The sequence below is a fragment of the Triturus cristatus genome, chromosome 1_2, assembly GCF_964204655.1.
Source record: "Triturus cristatus chromosome 1_2, aTriCri1.1, whole genome shotgun sequence".
NCBI lineage: Eukaryota > Metazoa > Chordata > Amphibia > Caudata > Salamandridae > Triturus > Triturus cristatus.
The window spans coordinates 518082842-518097811 of NC_140580.1; the positions used below are offsets into that span (position 1 = coordinate 518082842).

Genomic DNA, 14970 nt, shown 5'->3' on the forward strand with positions numbered 1-14970 from the left:
AGATATTGCAGAAATTCTTTGCAAATTCTGCAATGTCACCAAGGAAACATCTCTGCACTTGCAGCTCTTGTCCGCCTACGCAGTATTGTACTGCGACTCCTATGCACGGTGAGCCAGAAACACCCGGCCATTCATTTCTAATATGAATTGCAGCTCTGGGAAGTGAACCAGAGCACAATCTCTCAAGGGCAGACTCTGCATATTAATCTGCAAGAAACACTGCAGCTGGGTTTTTCTTTTTTTCGCATAACCTTTTGGGTTTTTTGGAGAGGGCATGCGGGTTTACATTACCAGGGAACGAAACTACCCATTTATGCATCAATACATTTCAAGCTCGAGACAGCTCGCGTTTACGCTCCATTGTGTTTCCTCTCTATCATTTATCACATTTTATAGACTATTTGATTTGAAAAACCTTTTTGATATTTTCCTCAGGTTTATGCGCGTGGCTCCGCAGTATTACTTCAGCACCCTGCCTGCCAGGGGAAGCAGGGAAATTCTGCAGCAGGCAATCGATAAACTATCCCCCGGTGCAACAGGAAAGGGGAGTCGACAGACGAATCCTGCAATTTCAAATCCAACCAACCCGGCCCTGCCAGCTCTGCTGAACAAATACGTTTTATTCAATGACCTTCTTCATTATTCTAGGGCAAGTTCGAAAAAAATATGCAATACAAAGTCCAAAGAAAATACGTGTACTTTGTCGGCGTGAAAGTGATACAATTTAATTGTATTCAGAGAGAAAATATGTACAGTAAAGGGTTGTAAATATTTTATGAAACGTTTTGCAATGCTTGATACAATTGGATGAAGTAGAACACATTGTTAACTATGATTTAATGGGGTCCAGACCAAATAAGAAAATCTGAATTACACAAAAATAAAAAATAACCTTTTACTTGTAGAATACATAAACTCTGAAATTATATAAAAACTGACAAAGTGCAGGACCATTGAAAGGAAAATGCTTAGACTCCACAGGCAGCGACTTCGATAGCTCATGTGATTCAGACCGATAGATATTCTTTTAGTTTATCCATGATGGCGTCCATTTTATCCGCCGAGATTAACATCACAGTTCGAAGGGGTTTCATTGGTACGTCATCAAAAGACCAACGGCCTCCGAGGCACGTGTCGCTCTCCTCTTGCACGGAGTAGTCAAACTTCAGAAGCGCCTTCTAAATGGAAAAGGTAAGAGTTTTAATCGAGAATAAACAAAATCGTGCAGCATACACCGAGTCGCTGAACTACTTCAAGTATCTTTAAAAGCGAAAGCACTTCATCAAGGTCAAGCATTAAGCATGGTTTTATTAAAAGGTCAACAGCAGCAAACCGAGCCCCCTGCAATCTGTGCCTGTCCAACTTACTATCTGTAGCCATCGAGCCCGCTTTTTCTACGCCCTCCATTTAATATGTATGCATTTTGCAACATGCCTATCGTTCATACACTTAAACTTTGAGGAAACGCCCAAGTTTACAATATTACAATATATTTCGTCTATACAAGTTCTATGTAGGCTTACCCAAAAAAAATATCTATCACGACCGCAGCAGACTCAAAGTGCAGCCACTGATTGTTATTAAAAATGAATGCAACTCTTCAGCTCTTTGAACAATGCATTGGTCGTAAGTGGAGAGCAGACTACCTTAAGGTGTGCATAAAAAACAAACCCTTGAATGCCTTTATACTCAAATTTCTATGAAAGCCGGAAAGTCACATATTCCTGCAAGAACCTTAAGATCAGCAACACAAGGCTAGCTCTAGTGATGAATCGATGGAATTAGGTTAAGTCTTAGGACATTGCCAATGGCTTCACTGTACCTACTCTGGGTTGGAATACTTGAACACTTTAGATTGACTTTGAATCATTTCTGGAGCCCAGCTGAATTACATATATGCTGTTCTGGCATTACTAAAATGTATTCCACTTGGCCAGCCTACCCTCTAGATAGGAAAGCACGCACTCTCTGTTTTTAGGCATTCTACAGACACAGCTAGACACTTAGTAAAAACCCATGACAGACGTTAAGGCTGAAAGGTAGACCTTTGTTTGAAATGATAATTTTTGCCACTAGTCACAAACTTCAGATACTTATGACTGCCTCAGACACTGTCGTTTGAAAGCAGGCATCATTTAAATCGATGATCGTCATATGATCATTGATTGGCAACACTGTAATATTGTCATCTTGACTTATTATCTTGACATGTCTGTTCAATAGGCATTAACCTATTTTTGGCCTCAGTTCATGACTGGATGTTATTAGAAAATATACAGAGTACACTCTCTGGTTTATCTCTAAGGCGCCTTTTGATTCACATTCTCCTACCCCAAATGTAGCTCCAGGGATGGGAGAATATAAAAAACGCTTCCAAACAGAAGTCCTCGTTGAACAAATACACTCATCCATTGCCATCCTGGGGAGATGTTGACTGACTACAATGCACCGTCAAAGCCTATCTTACCATCTTGTCTGGTACAATGATTCAAAATCTTTTAGACGCAACGCAGGATGTTTCAACATCAAATTTAAGGGTTATGTCATGGAACATTGCTGTCCATACTCAAGAGTCTTGACAACCATAACGGGGTGCTTCTTATAAAATATCACAATGTAATCTTGTTGCAAGAAACATAGGACTGAATTCCCTTGCATTTAGAAGACTACAATCCGGATGAGAAATTCTCCAATGGAAGAACAGCGAGCTCTTCTTAACTAGATGCTCTTTTGCTATACTTCTGTCCAGTCATTATGATGATCTTCTAGGAGTGCATTATTTATGTCAATGCCCAACATTGAACCCTTCTGAGCTTTTGTAACAGCTGTAAGAGATCAAACAGTCCTGCTCTACACCTGTTGTAGAAAACCTTGGGAACCACTATGAGAGAAAAAAAGTTAAACACCCTGACAGCAGGAGACGCCATTTTTACAATTTGTCAATTCTGAATGACCATGGTAGACATGCTGTCAATAGATGAGCTCTATCAGATGTCCCACCTCAGATTACTTAAAATGCTCGGAACTTGACAAGTAGTAGAGACAGTATTTTCCAATGCATTACAAGTGCATTATTATTATTCTAAGGGTAGAATGTAAACCAAAGTCCCAACTATAAAATAATGCTTTCTCACACTTATCACCAGATAAACAAGCATTAAAAATGCAATAGGACTCGCCTTTTATTAAGTTAAAGCCATTTGCTTTGCTATACAATACCATAAGCAAAGCACATGGCTTTAACTTAATCAAAGGTGAGACCTATTGCATTTTCAATGTTTGTTACATATGTAAGAGGTGTAAGGGTTCGGGAGCAAAACAGTTTGTTAAGAATAACATTCATGTTTAGGCGTGATGCTTTTCAAGCCTGTGGGCCATGGTTTGAGCTTTCTAGAAGGGAGAACACCAATGCGCGAGACTATCTTCCAGTTCGTGAGACACGAGATTAGGTGAGAGCCACTTGTGTGACCAGTTCCACGCGCCACAAGACCAGGCGGGATAAAGACAGATTTTTAATGAGAGGGAGGCGAGGTCCGGAGACTGAGACCGGCAGACAAAGACTCAGAAAAAGAGCGAGAGAAGCGGCCATTGAACTGAAGGAGCCGAAATTGGTTCGCTCAAGGAGACAAGTGGCGGGAAAGAAGAGGGAGAGTGAAAGGGAAAGAGAGCAAGTGGCAAACGCAGATGGAAGAAAAACAAGCGCGGCCCGTCATGGGATGGACAGAAGATGTGCACAGTTTCTTCACTGTGTGCTTCGACTGATGTATGTGAACATGAAGGCGCGTTTCAGCGATATAAGAACTATGGCTGGGAAAGAAAGATCAGCTTATCTGACTGCTAGAAAGATTGCATTACACAATGAGTCACCAATTCACACATTCTCCGGCAGATTCTGATAGGGCACCCTTGTATCGGTAGACTGTGCACAAGAAGCCAGACTCGAGAGAGCCCCTTTGTGCTTTGATTGATGCCACTTGATTGTAAATGCCTGTGGTAATGCTATTAGGGGCTATGCAGATGGATTTTATTAGACTCATGCTCATCTGCTGGGCATAAAGAATGAGTGTGCAGTGTAAAAATAGATTCAGGTTGTTGGAGCCGGCATCAGCCTTCGGGCTGCTTCTACTCCGAAGTGCTGACAGGGGCTGGCGAGTAGTGACAAGCACCAGTCAGTAGCATAAGTACATGGAAGCGCAGACAGGTAGTGCCGAGCATACCTCTTTGAAAGTGTGCTGCACAAAGCCACAATGTATCAGAGGGTTACATTACAATTTGTATTGCAGTTTCTACTTGTCAAAGCTGTCCCATCGGGTAGCTGTAGGGGCGGGCCAAGGGTATCCCAGAAGAGGAGGTTATCTACATGCACCACAACAGACTCCATCCCTAAGTAACTAGGACAGCCCATAAACGTTGGGGCAGGCGACAGATACAGCTGCAAACGTAACTCGCCTGGGTAATCTGGTATCGTTCGTGTCCTCCTCAATCACTGTCGAACGTCTCCGATTGCTGATAAAACCCACAGACCTCACACCTATGGGTATTTATTGATCTCCGCATTTTGAAATAATTTCTGTAAGAGTCGTAATAAAAGGTCAGTCTGCAGAACGTGGATTTTCCACAAGTTTTTAAAGAAAGGTCCCATTATCCGCAGCACTTAACAAAATGAGCACTCACAGAAAATCAAGTGCCTCTGAAGAAAAGCTATTTAAGAGATGCACAAAGAGAGAAAAGGGCACATCTCATTTTAGAAAGCACCATCGCTGCCAGTGGGCTTGAAATAAAACAAAGCACCATTGTGCTAGCCCGATGTCAAAGGATCCTGCGCTCGAGGTGCTGCCCCCAGCACTTATGGGGCAGGCACGGCCTTCCAAGCACAGCCCTTCATTAAGACTCAGCCGTTACCAGGACTTTAAGATATGCACAACCTTTGGCCAATGTATACTTTCTACAGTGCAACTGCAAGCAAAGCCGGGAACTGTACTGTTACCCTGGCTACTCAGAAAGACAAATACCGGAATACTTGGGTTAATCACGCCCATTTATTTTTGTACAATGCGACTTGAAAAACTGCACAGGTCCGGTCGTTCTGAGCTGGGAGAGCACGGTCTTTACAAAAGAACCACCATAACAATCTTATTCTATTCCAAATGATGAAAACCCTATTTTAGTATTCTACTCCATTTTAACAGAGTATCCTTACTGTCCGCTTGGTAGCGCTTTGTACTGGCACATACTGAACGCTTGGCAGCGCTTTCTACTTGCATATACTGAAAGCTTGGCAGCGCTTTGCACATGGACGGACAGAAGATGTGCACGCGGAGACTGTCTTTACTGGCGTCGGAAAAAAAAAGTCCCCAGTGTATCAGCCCGCCATTAAAGCATCCAATCCTCGCGTGCACATCTTCTGTCTTGTTTGTCTCCCCGCTTGCACGCTGGAATCGCATCGATTCCAAAACGCCTCTGCATGGCATGCGCTGCTTTCGCCAGACCGAGACCTAAAAAGGTTTAGGGGTGCAAATTGAAAACATTAAGAGTCTACGGAGTGAAAAAAGGTAATCAAGGGGGGGCGTGGCTTGCTGCCAAGCAAGATGGCCGCAGCCTAGTTGGGCTCCGAGGGTGAGATCAACTCCCCCGTGCATCCGTCGCTGATCCGGGTCTCATTTCAACCCCAGGGTCCGTGTGTGAAGCGTAGACGAAGCGACCCGGATTGCTCCCATTCTCGGGTCTTTGAGGCCGGGAGCGTCTGTGACGAGGCTTGGAAGATTGCGGCCTATCCTTGAGCCGGAAACCTGGGCCTCGAGTGACCGGAGTGCCCCGGGTGGGGCGTGGGCGAGCCGGGCCGCCTCCGGAACATCCCGGGACAATTGCCGTCTTGTGACGGGCCCAGGCGGCGGTGATTGCAGTACGCGTCCTGCTCCCTGCACAAACTACCGGCAGAGCCAAGGGCGGGCGAGGCCCGGGCGGCGCAGGGGCGGGCAGCCCCGCGGGAGACTCGTGGTCAGGCCAGAAGGCCGTGGCGGGCCCATGCTGGGGGACCACCCGGACGGATTGGAGATGAGGCGAGAGATCTGAGGACCGGCGTGCCTCAGCGAGGGGCACCCAAGGAGTGGCTGAAGGTGGTGCTGCCTGGCACTGGTGGAGCTCACTGGCAGGGCTCCCCGTTATGTGATTGATGAGGAGGGCTGAGGGCTGCAGATTTGACGAGTGCCGGGCCTGGCGGCGATTTGAGCGCCACCTTTGACTGTCAGTGCTGAGCCCGCGGGTGTGACCTGTGGTGGTGGACGATTCCTGGGCTGCCCGGGAGTTCGGCGCCCGATCGGGGCTTCCGGCTTCGCCGCGTCGCGTACGGTGGACGGGAGACGAGTCTGGCGACATCACCCGATATGACCATGAGCGGGAAGGGAGCTCGAGCGAACCAGCAAGGCAAGCTGGACAAGTTTGCGTACATCAAAGACTCGTCCTCGGCATCGGACCGCGGCAGCCGCGCCGAGAAGGTAGCGGCGGACTCTGAGGCGCCTAAGGTGACGCTGGAGGACATCATGGCTTCCTTGACGCAAGTACAATCCACCGTGGGATCAATTTTCTCGGACGTGTCCCTCCTCCGTGCGGACTTCCAGAAAATGTCAGCCAGGGTCACGGATGTGGAGCAGGTGACGGCTATCTTAACGAAGGACTCGAGCTACCTTCTACAAAAGGTGTCGCAGTTGGATGCGGAGAAGAAACGTATGGCGGCCAGGTTGGATGATCAGGAGGGGCGCTCCCGTCGCAACAATGTGAGCATTACTGGGATTCCAGAAAGTGAGGGGCATCCTGCCATGGATTTATATGTTGAAGACCTGATAAAGTCCAAACTGCAGCCCAAGGGTCTATCAGCTTTTTTCTCGGTGGAACGTGCCCATAGAGTACCTGGTGGCCGGCCGAAGGTGGGTGCGCCTCCGAGGCCTGTCCTGGCTCGCCTGTTCAACTTCCGCGACAGGGACGCCATTCTCCAGGCGGCGCGGGTGGCGTCGCCTCTCCGTCTCCAGAACTCCACAGTGTCCTTCTTCCCGGACTACACGGCGGCGGTGGCGGCACAGCAGAGAAGCTTCCTGGAAGTCAAAAGGAAGCTGAGAGCCCGTGAACTTCCCTATGCTATGCTCTTCCCGGCACGGCTACGTGTGGTAGCGGATGGGAAGACAAGATTTTTCTACACGCCGGAAGAGGCTCATGACTGGCTGGAGGGATGGCGGCGGGTTGCGGGTGCTGGCCGCTTGGACCGGAGGGGGAAGACAGCCTGGAGGCCCTGAAGTTCCTGATTCTCGCAGCTGGCGATCAGGGGAGGTGGAGGAGGAGTCCCCCGGATGACGCCCTGACGGCGGCTCCTTCTGCCATGGAGCTTAGTAACGCCCTCGGGGTCCCGTCGACGCTGGAATGGCCTACTTCATGTTGCCTTAGGGCATGAACGCTGGGATATGGGGATGGGGGGGGGGGGGGGGGGGATGTCCTGGTCTTCCTCGGACCCCACGCTCCTTGACGCGCAAGTACTGTTTGGGGTTACGGGAATTGAGCACTCTGCTGAGTTGGGGTGGCGGGCAGTTTTGAGTCCGTGTGGCAGGGAGGAGGGTGGGGGGGGATGGGCAATGTTTTTCTGTTTTCTGTTAATGGTTGGGTTCTGGATGGCACGGGCACCTGAGTTTGACACAGCACGCTTTCCTTACATTGCACATGTCCCATACCGATTGATCCGCACTACTCATTGCCTTTTGTCTCAACCACCGTAATGTCCGACTTGCTGCACGAACTACCACCTGAGACCGCTTTGACCCAGGTGCGGCCCCTCTCCATACTCACGTGGAATGTGCGGGGACTAGGGGACAAAATCAAACTGGGGCTGGTCCTGCAGAGCATTAAGAGGTGCGCCCCGGCGGTAGTCTTACTCCAGGAGACTCACCTTACTGGCACCGCTAGTAAGGCGATGGACAGATGGGGATACAAGATGGTGGCGCATTCTGAATTCACCTCCGGGTCTCGGGGGGTGGGCATAATGCTGCGCCGGCAGTCCCATTTGATAGTAGTTAGCGTACACACTGAGGGGTCGGGGCGCTTTGCTGCCGCACACACTCAATGGGAGGGGCGGCCCATAAACAGAGTCTGTCTACGTTCCACCTGCGCTACATGTTACGGCATTCCAGGCACTTAGTGAATTTCTGCTTACACTACCGGAGGGGGGAGGTGTTATTGGGTTGCGACTTTAACGCTGTTATGAATGACCTCACTGACCGGTGTCCACCACGGGCGGGGAGTGACGTGCCTTGCGAGTTTTACAGAGGCTATCGGATTAACAGACCTTTGGCGGTTGCATCATCCGGCGGCGCAACACTTCACATACCACTCCAGGGGTGCACAACAGTCTCACCCGCATGGACTACTTTCTGGGTTCGTCCGGTTGTCTCCAAAATATCGAAAGTGTAGAAATAAGACCCAGAGGAATATCTGACCATTCACCGATACTATTGCACTACACTAGCTATCTCCAGACGCGTCGCTGCATCTACCCGATGCGTCCCAGCTGCATACGGCTCCCCCAGGTTCGCAAATCTATAGCGAAGGCGGCGACCCTGTACTTCCAGGAAAACACCGCCTCGGTCGACTCCCCAACTGTCCTCTGGGAGGCATACAAAACGTCGTGCGGGGGCAGGCGATGGCCTCCGTTGCAGAGCATAAGTGCGAACAACTTTCTGAGCTGCAGTCGCTTGAGCTCGAGCTCCAGGCGGCGGAGGTTCGCCAGGCCCATGATCCATCACTCGCGGCCGCACGCTCCCTGCGCTTGGTACAGACGAAATATAAGGAGCATCTAGCGGAGGGTGCCAGACAACGCCTGGAGGCCTCAAGGCACACAGTTTATGATGTGGGCAATAAAACGGGTAGGCTGCTGGTGTGGCTGGACAGTGGTGCCAGGTGGATTGCGCAACTTTGCACTGAGGAGGGGCAGAGGACGTCGGACCCGCGCGTAATAGTGAGCACCCTGGCGGAACACTTTCGGGGGGTCTACTCCTCCGCTTCCTCCATGACGGTTGAGGAGGCACTAACATACGTCAGGGACCTGCGGATGCCCCAACTTTCCCCTGAGGCGCGGGAGACCCTTGAGGCTGAGCTCGCGGTGGAGGAGCTCCAGGCGGCTATAGGCGCGTTGCGGCCCGGTAAGGCTCTGGGGCCCAACGGCATTCCGGTTGAGCTATATCAGAGGCTATCCGAGACGCTTGCCCCACACTTATTAAAAATGTTTGCGCATAGCCTACAAGAGGGAGAGCTCCCTGTGGATCAGCGTACGGCCACCATCGTGGTGATTCCAAAACCGGGTAAGCCGGCAGATCAGTGTACCTCCTACCGTCCCATATCGCTGCTTAACGCGGAGGCCAAGATCCTTGCGAAGCTACTGGCCACCAGGCTGACGCCGCACTTATCTGACATTGTGCATCCGGATCAGTCGGGCTTTATGCCCGGCAGAGGTACTTCCCACAACCTGAGGCGCCTGCACGGTGTGCTGGCCCGGGTGGAGCGCTTGCAGGACCCGGCTGTGCTTCTCTCTTGACGCAAGAATGGCATTCGACATGGTTAAATGGCCCTTTCTCTTTGCGGTATTGCAGCATCTGGGCTTCGGGCCCAAATTCTTTGCCTGGGTCCGACTTCTATACACTAAGCCACTGGCCCATGTCACAGCCAACGGACATATGTCAGAGGACTTCCCCCTGACGCGTGGCACGCGTCAGGGCTGTCCTTTATCGCCACTGCTCTTCGCCCTGGTGCTTGAGCCGCTGGCTGCTTGGGTCCGATGGGAGCCCATGATGCGGGGTCTGCAATGGTCTGCCGACTGGGAGGATCGCATCTCCCTGTACGCGGACGACGTGTTGCTGTATCTGTCTTCCCCTAGGCGTTCTATCTTGACGTTACTTAACATCTGCGAGATCTTTGGCAGAGCGTCCGGCTATAAGATTAATTGATCGAAGTCGGTCCTCTTCGTGCTCCATGGCCCTCCTCCACGGCTGCCGGCGGGATGTCCACTTCAGGTGGCGGGGGAGTCGTTCAAGTATCTAGGGGTGCACATTACGTTGGATCAGATGGAATTTTTCAGGTGCAATCTGTGCCCCTTGATGGACCGCCTCAGGCGTGATGTGCATCATTGGGGAGCGCTGCCACTGACCCTGTTGGGGAGAGCGGCGCTCTTCAAGATGATGACACTGCCGAGATTTCTATACGTGCTGGAAAACACACCATACCCGGCGCCTCCGGCCTATTTCCGCGCGATAGCGGCGCAGGTCTCCAGCCTACTCTGGGGCAGCAAACCGGCGCGAATTGCGCAATCTAAATTAGTTCGCGGGTGGTACGATGGGGGAATTGCGCTCCCGGATATCCAGCTCTACTATTGGGCGGTGCAGCTGAAGGTGGTTAACCAGTGGCTCCATGCGCCACAGTCTGACCCTGCATTCAAAGCGGACAGAGATATACTGGGCGAGAGGGGTATGCTGTCGCCCTTATATGATGCTAGACTAGCCCCGAAGTTGATCGGCCCTCTGAGGCAGACTGTGTCGGTCTGGCATGCGGCGCAGGCCCGGCTGGGGTGGCGGGGGGTCCTGACGCGACTTACACCTCTCTGGGATGCCAAGCAGCTGGGACGATTGAGGGATAGCAAGGGCTTCGATGCTTGGGACAATATCGGGATCGCGGTGCTAGGACATATGTGGCAAAAGGGGGGCGGTCGTCCAGTTTGCACTCTTGCAACAGCAATATGAGCTGGCTCCTTCGGAGTGGTTCAGATATCTTCAGATGAAACATGCCCTGGTCACGCAGCTGGCCCCTGGGGCAGAGGTTCCCGAGGCGTCCCCATTGGAGGACAGGCTGTTGACGGAGTACATGCCACAGAAGGCTACGTCCTTCACGTACCGCAAACTTAACAACATGCCGGACCCCATGGGGCCCTTGCGGGAGAAGTGGGCCGTTGAAATCGGCGACATCGATGACCCGGAATGGCGTGAGGCACTGGCCTCGTGAGGCGGGTATGCGGCTGCGGCTGGTGCAGCTTCGCATTTTGCATCGCTCATAATACACCAGGTGCTTACTACATAAAATGGGCAGAGCAATACACCCCTTCTGCTTGCGGGGTTGTGGGGAGGAAGGAACCTTTTATCACACTATCTGGGAGTGCCCTGTCATCCAAGACTTCTGGAAGCGAGTGATGCAGACAATGTCACAGGCGTGTGAGGTGTCGCTGGTGCCGGAGCCTCGACTGTGTCTGTTGAATGTGTGGGAGCCCAATGATCTCAGCCGCCAGGCGCAGGGCTGGGTAACGATGGGGATAATGACGGCCAAACGGAACATAGCCCAAAAATGGGGAGCGGTGGGGGTGCCCTTGCTGACCGCATGGAGAGGAGATATGGATGTAGCCATGTTCGCTGAGCGATCAGCATTTATTAGGCAGGGCTGCCCTCGCAAATGGGACAAGGTATGGGGGCCCTGGAACAGATTCAGAGGAGGAATATGCGTCCCGCCACCATTGTCCCATGAGGACTCCTCGGACTCGGATGATTGAGGTGGACTGCAGGGTCGAGGGGCGGTGGGTTGATACCGGCTGTGTTAGCATACCTGAAATGGGGTTTACTCCTATACTGTTTGTTGGGGTGCTGGTATGTCAAATGATCTGTGCACATTGTTTATTCAAGTGTCTTGCTGTTTTTGCCTATCATGAAAACAATAAAAATTCTTTAAAAAAAAAAAAAAGGTAATCAAAGACTCAGTCGGCAGAAGCACTCACAAATAGCAAAATTGCACATTCAAATATGTTTAGCTCGATTCTCAGTGCCAGTAGAGATAGTAAATGCTTACATCAGTTGGACTAAAAAAAACAAACAAATGGAATGTTTTACAACGAAGCATAGATCCTACTTTCCTTTCTCCTCAAGGTGTATTGTGGTTTAACATCTTTAAGTTACTCCTATGTAAAGCATATGCTGTTGATTTAGAAAAAAAAAAAAATTGAAAATGGTAACAAGCTACAGTAAAATGAAAAACGAAGACACTCTACAAAAAGGTATGTGAGGATTTATAAGTAGTGGCATTCCAGAGAAAAACTGATTTTGAGCGCATGTTGCAAAAAGGTCACACAAATGAATATATTCCCCTAAAAGATCTGCTAATGTTTTGGGAGGAATTCATTTTGCAGGAAACCAAAGTTACAGTGGTGGCGGTTTCTTTTGTTATTCTGAATTAAAAAAGCTAAATATGGCAAAGGCTGCTAATAAAATCAGCAGTTCGTGATCGGTTACCTAGTTATCTATACAAATACTATCCTGACATATTGGTCCTTTGGTTTGCAGGCCATGTTACTTGTAAACCTGTCACCACTTACATGGAACAAGGCAAATGGGTTATCCCCATTTAAAAAAGCTAATACACATGATCAGTATTGCCAAGTAAGTAATTCATTTATTGTGTGATTATTTAAAATCATTACAAATTAAGGGGATCAAACCAAAAATTAGCCCCAGTAAAAATTAAAAAAAAAAAGCAAATAGTAAGATGTGACATCGTCACTTAGAGAAGAACTTGGGTGATAAATATGTAAAATATAATAACCAGTTAATAGGTCTGATTTTTTAAATATACATCACTTTGCGGTCGTATAATTTAAAACCGCAATCAAACCATAACCAATAAATTATATTAAGACTTGACACTGCATTTTTGTAAAAGAAGCCGCTGCTACAGCATTATCAAATGAAGAAAAATAAAATCAGATTTTAGACCCTGGGCCAAAAATGGAAGCTTTGATTACATTTTACTAATCGCATTTGGATTGTGGCCCTTTATCATATATATTTACTTTGAGCCTCATTTTAGACTGTGGGCCAGGAGTTACAGCAATGCCCTTTGTAGTCAGTCTGTCATTGGTGCAGAGTCGCCTGACTGGTCACCTGGGGCTGCGTTGCTTAACTCATCCATTGCCAGCTTCATGACCTTTAAGAATCAAGCAATTAATTGGCCTAATTCACCTTTAGGCACATTACGAATCAGTGTTGCAAGTTTGTATCTTCTGAGTTCTAGGGTGATTGGAGTCAAAAAGTGCACAGCATTAGGAATTTGAGACATGTGCAGACACTATGGGTTTGATGTCTCTGCAGAGGACTTGCATACTCTGCAAGACCTCTGAGCCACTGTTTATTCTTTCATACTTGTAGGCTTTCAATGGAATAGCACCACGCCAAGTCTATTTTCCTTAGTTGCTTCAGATACAGCGGCATAGAAGGTGGATTACAGATGGTAGAGCAAGTTTGGCATTGGACATTTTGCTGAGCTCTTCCATATCCAGCAGTCATAACAGGAGTTTGGCCTGTATATTAAGGAGTTGGCTACTGACTTGCTCGGAAATGCCATATCCCAAATCTCTTCTGCCTCTAAATCACTTAAGCAAGAGTTCAAGTATGATTTCCATGCTGATTTTCCATTAGTTATGGCCATCAACAGTTTTTTTTTTGTGTATTACATAAGGCTTATTTAAGCTTAGCACAGTAAGCTAGGAATCTAGAATTAAGCACCAGATGGCATCTCGGCAGCTTAAATTCCAAGTGCAGCTATGCATGAACAGCAGAGCCTGGTAGACAGAAGACTTGACAAGAAGTGTTATACTGCACTTTATCAAGCCATGTACCCAAGGTGTTTATGAAAATAATCATTCCATATAGCAGCATAGGCGTTAGTTTGCATTCAGTTACCTTGCAAAGCATGGTTACGTCTGTCCCAGTTTCATCCTTCTATAGGAGTATTAATGCGATGTTTAGGAATTGTGTTGCGTTTTTGATAGCTCGCTTGCGAGGCATGACATGACCTCTTTCACTGAACCGCACACAAAGATACTTTTGGTCAGGTACTCTTTCTATTTTTTCGCTGTCAATTTTCCAGTTGCCCCTCTTGTGTACTGGGCAGTCAAAGATGATTATTTTGTTTTTTGCTGCGTTCAGGAGTTCACTCAGAGAGGAGGGAGGGCAGCAGGGAACGTTGGACCGGATGAAGTATCTAGCAGAAAGAGAGTTACCAAAAGGTACAGAACTTGTTCCGATGGACCCTTCTACTTGAAGATTCCTAACCTGAGAACAGATACAGCAGCAGTACCTCTCAAAGGTGGAGGGTCTGATGAGTAGATACAGATTAGGAAGCCTTGCATGACTAACGGGGCAAAATAGCCCTCCTCTCGGAACGGACTGTCAAGGATTTAGTGTTCGTAGTGCCATTGGCCCTGGTGGAATGAGCCTGCAGACTTTTGGGGGGTCCCTTCATAGCCAGTGCATAGCAGATTTTAATAAAAGGACTATACACATGGAAAAAGCCCTCTTTTGTACCGCCTTGCCTTTCTCGGTCCCACTGAACCCCACAAAGAGCTGATCATCCACACAATGGTCTCTTGTGAAGTCAATATATAAACTAAACATTATCTTAGGGCAAGGTTATACTCAAAATACGGCCCGGGGGCCGCATGCAGCCCTCCTGACCTAAACATGCGGCCCCCTGTTCAACTGCAGCACTAGGCTACTGTTTACTTGACTCAGCACGGACATCAAAAAGATGTTAAAATAACATACAAGAATGTGTTTAAAGGTTAATTGAAGTAAAAGAAAGGAAGAAATGAGGGTGTACTGCACCAAGTAACTTTAGCAATAGCTTAATTTTTTAAGGATATCTTGCAGCAAAAGTGTAAAAATAGGTCCCTTAAAAATTCAAAAAGTGTATTTCAGTTACATGCAGGACAGTTTCACCTTAGTACATCAGATTATAAAACTGGATTGAGAAGTATTTTTTTTAAAGTGAAATGTTACAAACATCAATTTAGAAACTTTCATTCTTCTCCCACCCACCCTAACAATGCCAATAGTGAACTAGGAGGCAAGTCAGTTGTTTTGTGCATTCTTTGGGTGGCCTGGGTTCCTATTATACATAAACAAC

General features: G+C 48.4%; 1 protein-coding gene across 1 annotated transcript in view; it reads right to left on the reverse strand.

Moving 5' to 3' along the window:
- Positions 1 to 699: 699 nt before the first annotated feature.
- Positions 700 to 14970, reverse strand: part of BCCIP (BRCA2 and CDKN1A interacting protein) — a 163241-nt gene continuing 148970 nt past the window's right edge. The window contains exon 7 of the mRNA XM_085606244.1: positions 700 to 1178. Within this exon, the coding sequence (XP_085462370.1) occupies positions 1008 to 1178 (171 nt within the window). The 3' untranslated portion in view covers positions 700 to 1007. The remainder of the gene's footprint in view (positions 1179 to 14970) is intronic.